Source organism: Sorex fumeus, unplaced genomic scaffold, assembly GCF_029834395.1.
Source record: "Sorex fumeus unplaced genomic scaffold, SorFum_2.1 ptg000044l, whole genome shotgun sequence".
In the NCBI taxonomy this organism is placed as follows: domain Eukaryota; kingdom Metazoa; phylum Chordata; class Mammalia; order Eulipotyphla; family Soricidae; genus Sorex; species Sorex fumeus.
In genome coordinates this window covers 22,138,001-22,153,369 of record NW_026606101.1, presented here as the reverse complement: position 1 = coordinate 22,153,369, position 15,369 = coordinate 22,138,001, and the positions used below count along the sequence as shown (strand labels likewise).

Below are 15,369 nucleotides of genomic sequence, written 5' to 3'. Positions count from 1 at the left end.
CCCAGTGGGCAGAGGCTGATTCTGTGGGCGACGATCCTGCTGCCAAAGAGAGAGTTGGCACAGGAAAAATAAAAGAGGGCTGAGGGCCTGGCGGTTGGAGGTGCCCACGCACGGGTGACTCAGCTGGGGTGAGACGCTGCAGCCGGCGACTGCCTGCCCTGCACCACTGTCTTCCACTCATCAGCCCTGGAGCCTGTGCTGGCTTCTCAGGGACTATCTCCCCTCCCCGTCCCTCGCTCATCTGTGCCTCCTCACAGCCTAACACAGAAGCTGGGAGCCACAGGAAGGTATTTACCTGTCGTTGAAATGGATTGACAGGTCGCTGTCCATCTGTGCTTGAGAGCTGTGAGGCTACAGTGTTTGACCATCCAGGTGGTTGTTTTGTTTTTACTTTAGGCGCTGTGGATTATAGAAGTGTCAGTGATAGGGTTCCATGCACGAGACATCCGAGCACCGGACCCCCCCTCTCCCCCAACTGAGTGTTGGCTTCCCTCCACCATTGCCCTGGCCCCTACCCCTCACTCTGTGCTCAGCTTCCTGCTAAAGACCAGTGCTTAGCTTCTGTGGCCTTTGGGCATTTGTTATTCCCTACTGAGTTTTTCTTTTTTTTTTCTGCTTTTTGGGGTCACATCTGGTGATGCACAGGGGTTATTCATGGCTCTGCACTCAGGAATTACTCCTGATCCTGCTCAGGGGATCATATGGGATGCTGGAGATTGAATCCAGGCAAATACCCTACCCGCTGTACTCACTGTACTAACACTCCGGCTCCAGTTCCTCTGCCTTGACTAACTTCACACAGCGTGATTGTCTCCAGATCCATTCATGTAGCAGCAAATTGCATTTTACATTTTCTTATAATATCCGTGTGTATGTGTGTGAGTGTGTGTGTGTGTGTGACTGTGACTGTGACTGTGACTGTAGCGTCTTTGTGCAGTCGTCTGTTCCTGGACACATGGGCTGTTTCCAGATTCTGGATATTGTGAGCAGTGTTGCACTGAACATAGGAGTGCAAATGTTTTTTTCTGAATAACAATTTTTGGGCCCTTGGGTGGAGATGTCAAGAAGTGCAATCATGGAAGTGGGTCCTATGGAAGCTCCATTACCAGTTTTTTGAAAAGTGTCTAATATTGTTTTCCCAAAAGATTGGACCACTCAACATTACCACTAGCAGTGAGCGACAGTCCCCTGGAAATGAGTTTGCGTGCCATCCATTTGTGCTGCCATAGCAAAACCCTAGCTGCCCACTGTTAATTGCCGGTCAGGTGCTAGATACTAGTGCAAAAACCTGGGTCTCCAGCTATTGGCAGTCGAGGGGTTCTGAGGCAGGTGTGCTTGGATATTAGGAATCACATTTGGCTGCTCGCCAGAACCAGCTATGGCTTGGTCTCTTAGAGTCAGGTCTTGGGGGGGGGGGTATGGGGAATCTTTAATCTCATTAGAGAATCTTTTTGGGCTTTGTGTGTGTTACTGCTGTTTATTCAAAAATATTGTAGATACTGCTCTTTGACGGGGTGGGGGGGACATGGAAACGAGTCAGTTTCTTCTTCTTCTTTTTTTTTTTTTTGTTTTAATGCCACACCTGGTGATGCTCAGGAGTTACTCCTGGCTGTGCTTGGGAGTCATTCCTGGTGGTGTTTAGGGGACCGTACAGAATGCCAGGGATTGAACAGAGGCCTTCCCCACTGTGCTGTCCTCAATCCGTTTTGTTAAAATTTAGAGAGCTAGTGAGAACTCAGTAAACTGAGAGCAGGCTTTGCATTCATTCATAGGCCTGGGTTTGATTTTCTACACCACATGGTCCCATTGAGCACTGCAAGGAGCAGCCCCCAAACACAGAGCTGGGAGTAGCCCCTGAGCAACATTGGGTGTGGTCCCCAATTCCCCCCCCCCCCCCCAAAGACATATAGTAGCACTGTCCTCCCCATTGTTCATCGATTTGCTCGAGCGGGCATGAGTAATGTCTCCATTGTGAGACTTGTTACTGTTTTTGGCATATTGAATACTCCACGGGGAGTTTGCCAGGCTCTGCCATGCGGGCAGGATACTCTCAGTAGCTTGCCGGGCTCTCCGAGAGATATATCTGAAAAGAACAGAATTAGGGCTCATGGCAGTCCTTTAAAGACAAATAACAAATGTGTACACAAGAGGCAGAATGCGAAGTATAATAAACAATACCGAATAGCAGCAGCTGTGGTGATTATGATACAGGCAAACAAGGGACCAGCCAAGCGCTCGGAGTGAGAGGAAGTCTGAGCTTCTGGTCACAATCATCCTAAACAGGAGGAACAGAGCGGGGGAACTGCCCCTGTTGCAGGACTGTCTGTGAGATGCGTGTGCCCTTAAGGCCGCTGCTCTGTGGAGCAGGCATGAATGCCATGTGGCAAGAAGTTAGAACCAGAAAAACAAAGCAAAAAAAGAAAGGGAAAAAAAAAGTCTGGAAGAACTACCATCCCTCCGGGAACTGCGGCTGCAGGCTCAGCAGGAGGTCATGCCCATCCCTGGCGTCCCTCTGGGGTGGACGGCTCCCCGAGGGGAGACCAGGGGCTCTCAGCCGGAGCGAGCTGTAGCCGGGGCGCTGCTCTGACTGAGTCCTATGCATCCAGCACCTAGGTTCGGTGCCGGGCAGTGTTAAGGTTTCTTGAGTTCCTCTCTTTTTTTTTCTCCTGCTTTTCTGACCACCTCTAAGGAGAACGTCTGGGGTCTCCTCCTGGGTGCCATCACCTGAATGTGGAGATGCGACTGGGTCTACACGGAGGAGCTGCTCAGGGTGGGAGGAATACCCAGCAGTGCTCATGCAGTGGGCACTGCAGTCTTGAGCAACCCTTCCCCCCCTTTCTGTCTTGTCTTCAGAGTCTTATAAGACACCTCCCGCCAACCCCCCCCCCCCCCCCCCATGTGGCAGGCACCCTAGATTCCCGATCGCCGCCGATGGCCCAGTCAGGCAAGAGAGTGACCTGCCGTATCAGGTGGGATGACCCAAGAGTCTGACTGACAGTTGTGTGGCTGTGGCCACAGGCTTGACGGAAGGAGCCAGGGGCGGCCCTGGAATACAGCCCATAGTAGCCAGATTTGTGGGGGTTGAGGATTCTTGCTGCCGTGGGTGCCGGGAGGAGGGGGGAGGTCGGGGAGGCCTCATGACATGGGTGCCTCACGTGTGGCAGCTGCTCAGGGGGCCGGGTGGGGACACGCATCGGGCTCCCTGACGGGGCTGAGGGGTAAGGAAGGCACTTAGCATCCTAGGGCGGCCAGTGACCAGTCCTGTGGGTCAGACTGAATAGAGACGGGGATAGTGTGGGCCGCAGGGAGAGGTCAGACAGGCACCACTGTGGCCTGTGGCCATCTGGAAACTCAGCCCTACACATGCCCAGTGACAGTGCAGTGGCGAAGGCACTTGGCTTGCTGAGGTAGACCTGAACTGGGTTCAATCTCTGGCACCACTGGGTGTGTCCCCAAAACAAAACCCAAAATCAAACTTGAAATCCCAGATGCTGAGACTGGAGCGATATTACAGCGGGTGTAGGGTGTTTGCCTTGCTTGCAGCTGACCTGGGTTTGATCCTCAGCCTCCCATATGGTCCCCCGAGCACTGCCAGGAGTGATTCCTGAGTTCAGAGCTAGGAATAGCCCCCAAGCATCACTGGGTTTCTGCCCCACCCCCTCTAAATAAAAAAGAACCCTAAAAAAAAAAAAAACGCCAGGTGTTGAATGTTTCCTGGTCTCTGGAGAGTAGCAGTGAGTTAAAGAAACGGAGTTAAAGTTAAAAAAAAAACTTAAATGAAGGTCCCTGGGTTCCCAGTTTCCTGTGGGGGAGGGGGCGGGAGGAGCCAAGCCCCCTAGAAGTCATTCCTCCGTTGGGAGGAACAAGAGTCCCTGAGCAGTGTCACAAGTTCCAGCAAACGGCCAGGAGGCCTGGGAGGGTCGAAGAAAGCCCCCCAGAGCAGGGTGCCTCTCTAGCCCCCAAGGAGAAAAATTTCTCATTTAGAAAATGAATATACTGGGGCTGGAGCTATAGCACAGCGGGTAGGGCATTTGCCTTGCACGCGGCCGACCCAGGTTCGATTCCCAGCATCCCATATGGTCTCCTGAGTGCAGAGCCAGGAGTAACCCCTGTGCATCGCCAGGTGTGACCCAAAAAAGCAAAAAAAAAAAAAAAGTGAATATGCTGGTCAATGTTTTTGCAATAAAGATCTTTATGCAGAGCCAGGAGTAACCCTTGAGCATTGCAAAAAAAAAGAAAGAGGATATTTCTTGGTTTTAAATAATTTTTGATATTGCAGCTTTTAATATGAATCGTCTTAAAAATTATGAATGGTCTTGGTTGTTCTTTGTTTGGGGTCACTCCCGGCAATGCTCAGGGGACCATGGGAATGAAACTCACCCAGGCTTCCTGCCTGCAAAGCACACACACACTCAGCCCATTGAGCTTGCTCTGTGGCCCAGCCCTGGTCTTAAATGACAGGAGAGCGGTTTTCCGAGTCCAGAATGCTCATTTAATGCTCAGGGCATGCAGAGTTTGGTGCAAATAATCACAATCTGCATGAGGCCAGTCCCCTAGAATTCTGGTGCTCGAGGGGGCATCAGAGGACATCGGAGGGATTCTGCTCTTCCTAACGCTTGCCTTGTGCTCCAAGTGATGCCAGATGTGGCAGAAATACAACAGAAGCCATTGCCCAAGCTTCCTGCCGCCCACCCCCAGCCGCGGCTCTGCCTCCCACCCCCCACCCCCCCCTGGAGCCCCATGACAGCCCCCAGATGGTCTCTCTGCCTCCAGCTTTGTTCTTTTTCCAACCCTGTTATTCCCACCTGTGTGTCTTTTGTATTTCTAGACACTGAAGATTTCTTTTTCTGCTGGGGGCTGGGCATCTAGTTGAGTGATAGACTAAGTTGGCGCCACATCCTTAGCTCCACACTCTTCCTCACCACTAGCCAAGATTTCATTTTCCTCAGCAGTGTATTCACACCACAGACATACACACAATCTCTCTCTCTCTGTGTCTCTGTCTGTGTCTCTGTCTCTCTCTCCCCTCCCCTAATAGGAATTCTAAGCAACATAGGCAAGCCCTTAACATTAAGGATTAGAGGAGGCCTATTTCATGTTGATTTCTTTATCATAATCAAAGTTTATAATCCTGTTGGAGGAAAAGTTAATTTCCTGTTGGGTTTTGATAAAAGTCCTTGAGAAGGAAGTCAGGGGAGATTTCATGACAGTAATTGCTGTCTTGCCTCCTGGCCCTTCGTGGTATGTGCTTTAACGCGTCCACGTTTCATCCCTGGCTTTGGGGCACATATGTTGTTGGAAGGAAGTGGAAGTTGCAGGAAAACATCTTTTGGGGAGTTGTATCTTAAGCTGACAAGCTCTGAATGTTTATTATGAATTATATTAGCTTTCATGGTAGATAACCTTCAGAATTTCATTGTAATTGAAGATAATGGCAAACTTTGATGTTCATTAAAACTAAGTTTAGAGTCTGGAAAATACATTAAGATTTCTCTTTCCATTTTTTTTTCCTCCCCTGGAGGGTTGGACTTTGGGGCCATATCCAGTGGGACTCGGCTAATCCTCCTGGCTCTGTTCTCAGGGATCATTCCTGGGGGTGCTTGGGGATTTTCGATTCTAGGGATCAAATCCAGGGTCTGCTGCATGCAAGGCAAGCACCCTACCTGCCGTACTGTCTCTCCCAAGACCTTTCTTGGAACACATTTTAATTGCAGAGTAGCTATGGATATAGAAGGAAATAGTTGTGTGTGCGTGGTGGTGGTGGTGGGGGGGGGTAAGAATAGCATGACCTTTCTGTGAAGAGACGAGCAACCCATTAATTTGGGGAGCTTTATTACTACTGTGACAATGATTGTTCCAGAATAAAATGGTTCACTTAGCGCTAAGACATGTGCCAGTGGTGGGTTTTAAAGCCGCTCTTCAGAGGCCCAGCGTTGCCCAGGGCCTACCTGTCGGTGTCCCCAACACCGTACCTTCTCTTTTTCGGTGACGCATGCTCTGTCTGCGTCCTTTTCAGTGGGTACTGCTGAGCGATCCAGTCTGTCCGCTATTGCTCCCTTCACTCCCATTCCCATACAAAAATTCCGTGTCTCTGTTGAGGAAGTGCATACTCGAGAATTCTTATTTGAGCTTAGCAGAAATAAAACCCTGAGCAAGTACGTCTTACTGAGCAGTAGACACTCTTCCCCTCCACTCTGGGGTAAAGTAGACTTGTCCTTTGGAGACGAACAGTAATCACTTAGATGCATTTAGGACGAGAAAACCTGCTTTTAGAACGGATTGGGTGATTGTGCGATACTAGTTTAGTGGAAAAAAATTTAGTTTGGTTTTAAATAGTTTTGAGGAGAGAACGGACATCGTGTTCCCAAAGGTTTTAAATATTCTTTTTATACATAAAAATATGATCAATTTCCTGAGCTGAAAGATGTCCAGATTCCCGTTATCTGTGATACTATGAGTAACCCAAGAAAACCCGTCCTTATTAAGTTTAGGAGACTGTCCAAGACATGTTTTATTTCCCAGTTGAAATAATATTTAATGGTTCAAAAATCTGAAGCTTTGATAGTATCAGTCACATTTTTTAAGGGTCCCTTTTCACTTCAGTTTTGTTATTAAAAACCAAAACAAACCATCCACATAGCTAATTTAATAACCCAGAGGAAAATTACTGGTAGAACACACTGGTGTTTGGCTCTGGGTCGTGTTTAGTTAGAGCCTGCACAGAACGGGGCTCACAGCTGCCCTGGTGGTCTCCTCCTGCCTCCCACGGACCCCTGCCCCACTGGGATGTGTCTCCCTCTCCCTTCCACCAAAGCCTGTTTATTCCCCCACAGCCCCAGAGCCGCCCCCTCCCAGGGCTCTGCTGGGCTGCTGGAGCTCAGGCTGGGGACCAAGTGTGTGGCTGGCCCTCTCCTGGGGATGGGCGGCCCAGTGACTCAGCTGTGGACCGTGATGCTGAGGGGGTGGGGGGAGGTTGCGGCAGGCTCCAGGGCCTGGGAATGGCCTGATGGGTGGAAAGAGGCTCCCAGCCAGGAGGGTAGGCCTGGTTACCAGTCAGGCTTGCCAGTAGCGCCCCCTGGCTCCTGGCCTCAGCAGTGCCGCTACCCTTTGCCTCTGATGCCCTTGCTGCGGGCGCCGCCGCCTCCTGCCTCTGTACACCAGCCCTGCCCTCGGGCCTCCCCGTGCAGCCCAGGGTTGGGGTGATGCCCATTGTACTCGGGAGTCTCGTCCCAGATCCAGCTGAGGGAACTGCAGCCAGTGGTGCCTGTCTGAGCAGCACCCTCCTCCCCCCGGGGGGATCCCTCAAGTTTCTATCCTTGCAATCTCTGAACTGGATGATTTTTCTGAACATTGGCACAGGGCCCTGCCCCTCTTTTTAATGTTTTTTGGGGGGGTGCCCACAGCTGGTTGGGCTGAGGGGCTACTCCTGGCTCTGCACTGAGGGATCATTCCTGGTGTCCTGGGGGGACTCTGTGATACCGGGGATTGAACCCAGGTCAGCCGCGTGTGCGGCAAGTGCCCTACACGCTGTGCTATCACCCTGGCTCTCCAGTCACTGTCCTTCATTGTCCAGTGTTTGCCTCTGGAGAGTGTGTCCACATACACGCATGCTGCTCCCCCAGCCCCCAGCCTCCACCCACTCCCCCGGCCACCTTTCTGCAGCCCCCAGCTCTCAGACTGGAGAGGCACAGATGCACGCTACTGTAATGGTCCCCTGTGGAGTCAGAGTTCTGTAGTTGCCAGCCAATCTGAGGTAATGAATACAGTTACTGACTTCAGAGTCACAGAACAAAATGAAACCATTCTACCATCTGTCTGTCTAGAACAAAACCGTTCTATCTGCCCGATCATCTCTCTACCTGTCTGTCTTGCTTGGGAACATGTATCTGTCATCTGTCTATCTTAGGCCACCAGGGCTACATGAAGTGCTTACTCAGGTCACCACCAGAGCCAGGGCCCAGACCGGGAGCCTTGTGCAGGTCATTCTGGGACCCCGGCCCTTGCAGCTCTTTTCCTGGTTCATTGGTGTTTGGGTTGTGGGTCACACCTCACTCCTTGCGTTGTTCTGGGGAACTCCCAGTGATGGGAATTGAACCCGGGCCTCACCGGAGCAGGGCAAGTGCTTCAGGCCCACAACCCTGACCGGCTTGGCTCTGCACTCAGGAATCGCTCCTGGCAGTGCTCGGGGGACCACAAGGGAAGCCCCGTGGAAACCCCCAGCTCACTGTAGCTTTCGAGATGTGTGTACTCCAGTGCTCCCGGCTTCTGGAGTTTAGCCTGAATGCTGCCCTGGGCGAGTTCATCCTGAGTCTGTCCACTGTGTGGGAAGGCCTGAGGCACGGCTCAGGGGCCGGAGCACACGCTTGGCACGCGGGAGGCCCAGGCTCAACCCCAGCAGTACACGGCTCCCCGAGAAACGAGCTGGGACACTTAAATTAAAAACAGAGAAAGAGAAAGGTCTTGCTTGGGAACATGTAATCTGCTGGCAGCTAGTATTTTTGTTTGTTTGTATTTTGGGGCCACTGCCAGCTGTGCTCAAGGCCTTACTCCTGGCTCTGGGATCACTCTCAGTGGGGCTCGGGGGACCATAGGTGGTGCCAGGGATCGAACCTGGGTCAGGTGCTGCATGCAAAGGCCAACTCCCTGCCCGCTGTGTCCCGAACTTGGCAGCTAGTTTCAATAACGGCAAGCCAAATGCTACAAACCCAGTTGTCTGGTGCCAAAGGGTATAGCTCCAAAAGCAAGTCTTTATTTGAATTGTTCCAAGAAACATTTGCTTTACAGAAATTAATGTAGTGTCTAATGTGGGAGCGCTGTCGTTCTTTGAAACCGACTTCAAATTTAAGGTCTAATCTCTGTGACCCCGAATGAGATTTAAGTTTTTGCTGGCCTGCTTTCCTCAACTACAAAACCAAGTAGATGGAAATCTCTGGACCCCCTCCCTGGGAACTGTGCCGCAGGATCTCAAATCTCTTCACTTCTTCCCCATCGTAAAAATAGAATGTCCTCATTACATAAACTTACCAAAATCTCTGAAGAGAAAAAAGAAAGGAAAATGGCCTTACCATTTCTGGAAGTGAAAACAATCCCCTGGTAATAACTTGGTGGTGGCATTTTCCATTATGTCGTTTGCATCTTGTCTGGTGGGTGGGTGGGTGGGTCACACCCAGTGGTGCTCAGGGCTTACTCCTGCCTCTGTGCTTCAGGGATCATTCCTGGCTCTGCACTTGGAAATTATTTCTGGTGGGGTTGGGGTGGCATATGGGATACCAGGGTTGGAACCTGGCCACCAGCTATGCACCCTACCACTGTACCATCCCCTCCCACCCCTCTTTTATCATATTTAAAGAAGCAGCATGAGTACAGGCCATGGTCCAGAGCCAAGGGAGAGCAGGAAAGGGTGCCCACTGGGGCTCTCCTCCCCGTCTGTCACCCTGCCTATGGGCTTGTGACCGACCTTTCTGGGTACCTTTGCTGATTATGCCAACAGGGCATAATCAAAATTAACTTGAATTTCACACACAATTGGGATAATTGGACTTTGACTGTTCTTACTAGTCTGTGCTTCCCCTTATTTAAATTTTGTTTTGGGACTACACTCAGCAGTGCTCAGGGCTTATTTCTGGCTCTGTACTCAGGGATCACTCTGGTGGGCTCAAGGAACCCATCTGGGGTTCCGGGGATGGAGCTTTTGGTTGGCTGCTCTCAAGGCAGATGCCCTGCCGCTGTACTATTTAACCCTTTCATGCTTTTGTAAAGGGGGAAAAAAATCCTTTATTGTATGACAACATTACTCTCCCGTAGGTGTGGCCATAATTGAACACATCTGTCCTTTTTGATCAACTTTTAGGTTGTTTCCAATTATTCTGCAGTGTAAGTGATACTCTAATTATAAGATTTGAATGGACATACTAATTAATAGATATTTCTGGAGGCTAAGTTTCTATGAGTATATTGTATGGATGTAGGAAAAAAGTCTGTTCAGATCTTGGTGCTCAGCCATCCTCCCCAGAGGCCATCTTACAAGGACAGAGACCCCTCAGAGTTGGCCACTATCAGGTTTCTCTTTCATAATTTCTCCTCATCCCTGTGGACTAAATAAAGCCTTGTATTTTTGGTTTTAAGAATTTGTCATGGGACCAGAGTGATAGCGCAGCAGGTAGGGTGTTTGCCTTGCGCGAGGCCAACCTGGGTTCGATTCCCAGCATCCCATATGGTCCCCTGAGCACCACCAGGGGTAATTCCGAGTGCAAGCCAGGAGTAACCCCTGTGCATCACTGGGTGTAACCCTAAAAGCCCTCCCCCTCTCAAAAAAAAAAAGAATTCGTCATTTTACATGTGGTTGAACAGCTTTTCAAAGTGTTTCATAGGATTCTTTAGTTTTCGTATTCTGTTCTTTGCCTGTTTTCCTTTGGATCGTGCCTGTGGATTTTTGCAGGCGTTCCTTAGAAATTGCTCACACTGGTCCATTGTTAGTGGAGCACTTAATTTTCTTTCACACTCTCACTTAATTTTTTTTTTCTTTAATGTAAACATAAAAAACTTGTTTTTGCTCTTTGGGTCCTACCGGTGATGCTCAGGAATTACTCCTCGTGGTGCTTGGGGTCCATGTGGGATACCAGGGATCAAACCCAGGTTGACCACATGGAAGGCAAATGCCCTGCCTGCTGTCCTGTTGCTCTTGCCCCATAATGTAAACCTTTTTTGATTACTAGTCTTCCTCTGGGGCTGGAGTGATAGCCCAGCAGCTAGAGCGTTTGCCTTGCATGCTGCCGATCCGGCTGACCCGGGTTCGATTCCTCCGTCCCTCTCGGGAAGACCCGGCAAGCTACCAAGAATATTTCGCCTGCATGGCAAAGCCTGGCAAGCTCCCTGTGACGTATTCGATATGCCAAACACAGTAACAAGAAGTCTCATGATGGAGACGTTACTGGACCCGCTTGAGCAACTCAGTGAACAATGGGAGGACAGTGCTACGGTGCAGTGCTATTCTTCCTCACACCTCTCACTTCCTGGGTTCTTGGGTGATCATACGGGATGCTGGGTCGGCTGCATACAAGGCAAAGTGCCCTACCCACTGAACTATCTCTCCACAACCCCCAACCCCCTGCCCTGTTCTTCAAATTTCCTTTGGTGGAGGGCAGAATCTCTGAGCTGTGTCCCTCACCCCTTTTCTCTTGTTTCCCTCATCATCGGGGTGGGGCGGGGGCGTTGCGCGGGCTGGGAGAGGGGCTTCCCCAGCGGCCAGAACCACTGGGGTCACCGCAGTGCCACGTGCAGGTCGTGCCTGGTCCGCACTCAGGCTTCGGGCCTGCTGGGCAGCTCCCCCACCATGAGTCAGACAAACAACAAAAAAGGTTCAGTTGTTTCTCCTTCTGACAGGGTGTTCCACAGGGGTTACTCCTAGCTCTGCACTCAGGAATCACTCCTGGCAGTGCTTGGGGGACCATATCGGATATGCTGGGACTCGAACCCGGGTCGGCCGCATGCAAGGCAAATGCCCTACCCACTGTGCTATCGGTCCAGTCCCACTGACAGTATTTTTGGAGAGTGTCTTTCACCTCAGTTTCCTACCGTGGCCCCGTTTGATTCGAGATGGACTGCTGAGGTTCTGACTGCAGGCAGGTGGACCTGGGTTCTTTGTGCTGGGGGACCCGGGACAGGAAGGGCTGAGGGGTGCGTGGCCTGCAGGGTTCTCTGGACTTCGAGTTACCCAGGGATGAGCTCTGGGCCACGCTTTGAAGACCTGGCACTAGATCTTGTTGACACAGACAGCCTGTCCCTGTCGTGTGTGTGTCGTTCCGTCCGTCTGTTGTTGCATCCCTCTTCCCCCTGTGGTGTAAGGAGACGCACATACCGGCAGACCTGTGAGAAATGTGAGCAGCAAGCTGGGGTTAGGGGCCTTCCCCGGGCAGTGCACAGTGGCCCTCTGGCCCCCTGCTGTTCCCTGTGCATCCTCCAGGGCAGGACATATCTCCACTGGGACACATGCCTAGTTGGGGAAGGCCACAGGCTCTCATAGGTTTCATTCACAAAAACTGCGAACTTAGCAAGGAGACACGGAAAAAGTTTTTTTTTTTTTCAAATTTTTAAATTTTGATCTCTTTTTGGGAAACAAGATAAATTTGGAGGGGTAGGGTGGGTAGTCATGCTTCAGGGAGTGCAGGGGATGTCGAAACCGCCTCTAAGCTGAGTATCTTCTCTTCAGGTGGTGATCAATGGAGGGGCCACGTCCAGTGGCGAACAGGACAATGAGGACACCGAGCTCATGGCCATATATACGACAGAAAATGGCATCGCCGAAAAGGTACGCCTTCTGCCTCTCCCCTCCCCTTCCTTTGTGCGGGAGGTGTGTGTGTGTGTGTGTGTGTGTGTGTGGTGGGGTGGTGGGGGGTGACTATCAATAGGAAGGAAAAGAGAAGGTGACGAGGAACTGAAGCGATTGATTTTGTTTTGGGGCCACACCTGACTGTGCTCAGGACATACTCCTGGCTTTGTGCTCAGGAATCATTCCTGGAAGGTTTGGGGGACCATGTGGGGTGCTGGGGATTGGACCTGGGTTGACTGTGTTAAGTGTTCACAATTAAATGTTCTGCCCGCTGTACAATCTCCCTGACCCAAGTGATTTATTTATTTTATGTAGGAATACTGCTATTTATTCAGCCACTGATTAGGCTGATTGAATTGCCAAGGGATTGATTTCTAATGATTGTGGGGACCATGGCTAGGAAAGGCACACGTAGAGAATTTAAAAAGCCCCGATGGACACAAAGAGAACCTGGATTCAGTGTGGGCACAGACCTCGCGTGGTACCACAGGGAGCGAGTTTCTCTCTGGGCGTGAGCTCTCATCTGTGCTACATGAATTTAAAAAGAAGAAGTTAGGACCTGCCTTAAGTTACTGTGCAGATTAAATGGAGCAGTAGTATAAAGTTATTTGCACTGTGCCTGGAACATTGTCTGCGTGAGGTTATGAGAGAAGGCAGCGGGCAGCAGCTGTAGCATGGCAGTGGGGGTGGACGGAGCAGTGAGTGTGCCTCCAGAGGATTCAGAAAGACTGATTTCTTGGGGAGGGGGATAGTTTGGGGCTACCCTTGGGGGAACCATATGGGGTGTACCTGGGATCAAACCTGGCCCGGCCACACATGCAAGGCACAAACACGCGGCCCTCTCTCCTGCCTCTCTGGTCCCAAAAGAGAAGAATTGTTTGCTGTTGTTTTGGGGTCACACACAGCAGTGTATGGGCTTACTTGTGGCTTTGTGCCAGAGATCACGCCTGCCAGGGCTCAGGCAACCAAATGAGGTGCCCAGGATTGAACCCTGGTTGACCCCGGGTGAGATAAGCACCCTTCGCACTGTACTAAATGCCCCAGCCCACCAGAAAGGAAAATTCTTCTGTCTGTGCCGTCTCCAACTAATCGGGTTGTGGGAGCCTCTCCTAGTCCAATGCAATCTCAGAAATGGAAGGGCGGGAGAGAGAGACCCTCTGGAAATGCTGGAGTCATCAAGATATTGTGTCTTGTTGCTTTCCAGCCTTCCTAAAAATAATAGTTTAAAAAAAATCAGTTTTAAGTCTGGGAGACAGCTGTCTTGGCCCATACTGCCATTGGAACAAGCAGGATTGTTGGAGGTTCTGGGGAGTTCAGGATCAGTGGGGATGTTGAGACTCTTGTCCAGAGGCTCCGTCTCCAGCTGAGACACAGCATGGGGCAGGGCAGGGCCAAAGGCCTGGGTGGGCACTGGGGCCTGGGAAGGTGCTTCCAAGTTCACACTTGCTGGCCTAAAGCCAGCCCGCTGGTAATAGGGAGACCCCCCCCCCCAAATTTCTAGGATGCAGCTATCATAATTTTCAGTTTTCTCCTTTTATAGCACAGCGGTAGGGCGTTTGCCTTGCACGCAGCCAACATGACCAACCCGAGTTCGATTCCTCCGCCCCTCTCGGAGAGCCCGGCAAGCTACCGAGAGTATCTCGCCCGCACGGCAGAGCCTGGCAAGCTCCCCGTGACGTATTCGATACGCCAGACACAGTAACAACAGTCTCCAATGGAGACGTTACTGGGCCCGCTCGAGCAAATCGACGAACAACGGGAGGGCCTTTTATTTGTTTATTATTATCCAGGAAACCATGGTTTTTGAAATAAATGTAAGGAACGTAAATCATGGTTTTTTTTTGGTGGGGGGAGGGGGTGCTTGTCATAGCCACAAGCTGCATCTTTTATTTATTTATTTTTAAATTCATTGTGAGGTACAGTTACAGACTTACAAACGTTTGCGTTTACGTTTTAGTCATACAATGATTGAGTACCCATCCCTCCACCAGTGCCCATTCTCTACCACCAGTGAACCCAGTAACTCTCCCACCCCTCCACCCCATCCCCCCATTATGCCTCACCTCCGTGGCATGGCATTCCCTTTTGCTCTCTCTTTCCTGTAGGGTGTTGTGGTTTTCAATAAGGTATTGAGTGGCCATCATGTTCGGTCTATAGTCTACTTTCAGCACGCATCTCTCATCCCGAGCGGGCCCTCCCAGCATCCTTTACTTGGTGGATCCTTCTCTATCTGAGTTTCCTTTTCCCCCAGCATGTGCTGCTGGCTTCCTTATTTCTACTATCCTTGGGTGTTAGTTTCCCATTCTGTTACTTTTCATTCCACAAATAAGTGCAGTCCTTTTATGTCTATCCCTCTCTTTCTGACTCTTTCACTTAACATGATACTCTCCATGTTGATCCACTTATATGCAAATTTCATGACTTTATCTTTTCTAACAGCTGCGTAGTAATAGTATTTCATTGTGTAGATATACTAAAGTTTCTTTAACCAGTCATCTGTTCTCAGGCACTTGGGTTTATTCCAGATTCATCGATTTGCTCAAGTGGGCCCAGTAACATTGTGAGACTTGTTACTGTGTTTGGCATATCAAATATGTCATGGGTAGCTTGCCAGGCTTTGCCGTGCGGGCAAGGTACTCTCAGTAGCTTGTCGGGCTCTCAGAGGGGCGGAGGAATCAAACTCAGGTTGGCCATGTCGGCCCCCAAGTGCAGATATTATTTCTATTATACTTTTTTGCATCTCCTGTATATATTCCCAGAAGTGGTATTGCTGGGGCAAATGAGATATCGATTTCTAATTTTTTGAGAAAAGTCCATACTGTTTTCCAAAAGGTGTGAACCAGTTGGCATTCCCACCAGCAGTGAAGGAGAGTCCCTTTCTCCCCACATCCGCGCCAACACTGGTTTCTGTTCTTTTGGATGTGGGCTGGTCGCTGTGGTGTGAGATGATATCTCATTGTTTTGATCTGCATCTCCCTGCTGATTAGTGATGAAGAACATTTTTTCATATGCCTTTTAGCCATTCGGATTTATTCTCTGAC

General features: G+C 50.4%; 1 protein-coding gene across 2 annotated transcripts in view; it reads left to right on the top strand.

Annotated features, from left to right (window-relative positions):
* Positions 1-15,369, top strand: part of SLC23A2 (solute carrier family 23 member 2) — a 103,704-nt gene that overhangs the window by 44,483 nt on the left and 43,852 nt on the right. For both annotated transcript variants that reach the window (XM_056122141.1, XM_056122142.1), the window contains exon 3: positions 12,209-12,307. In XM_056122141.1, coding sequence (XP_055978116.1) covers positions 12,209-12,307 — 99 coding nt within the window. The remainder of the gene's footprint in view (positions 1-12,208; positions 12,308-15,369) is intronic.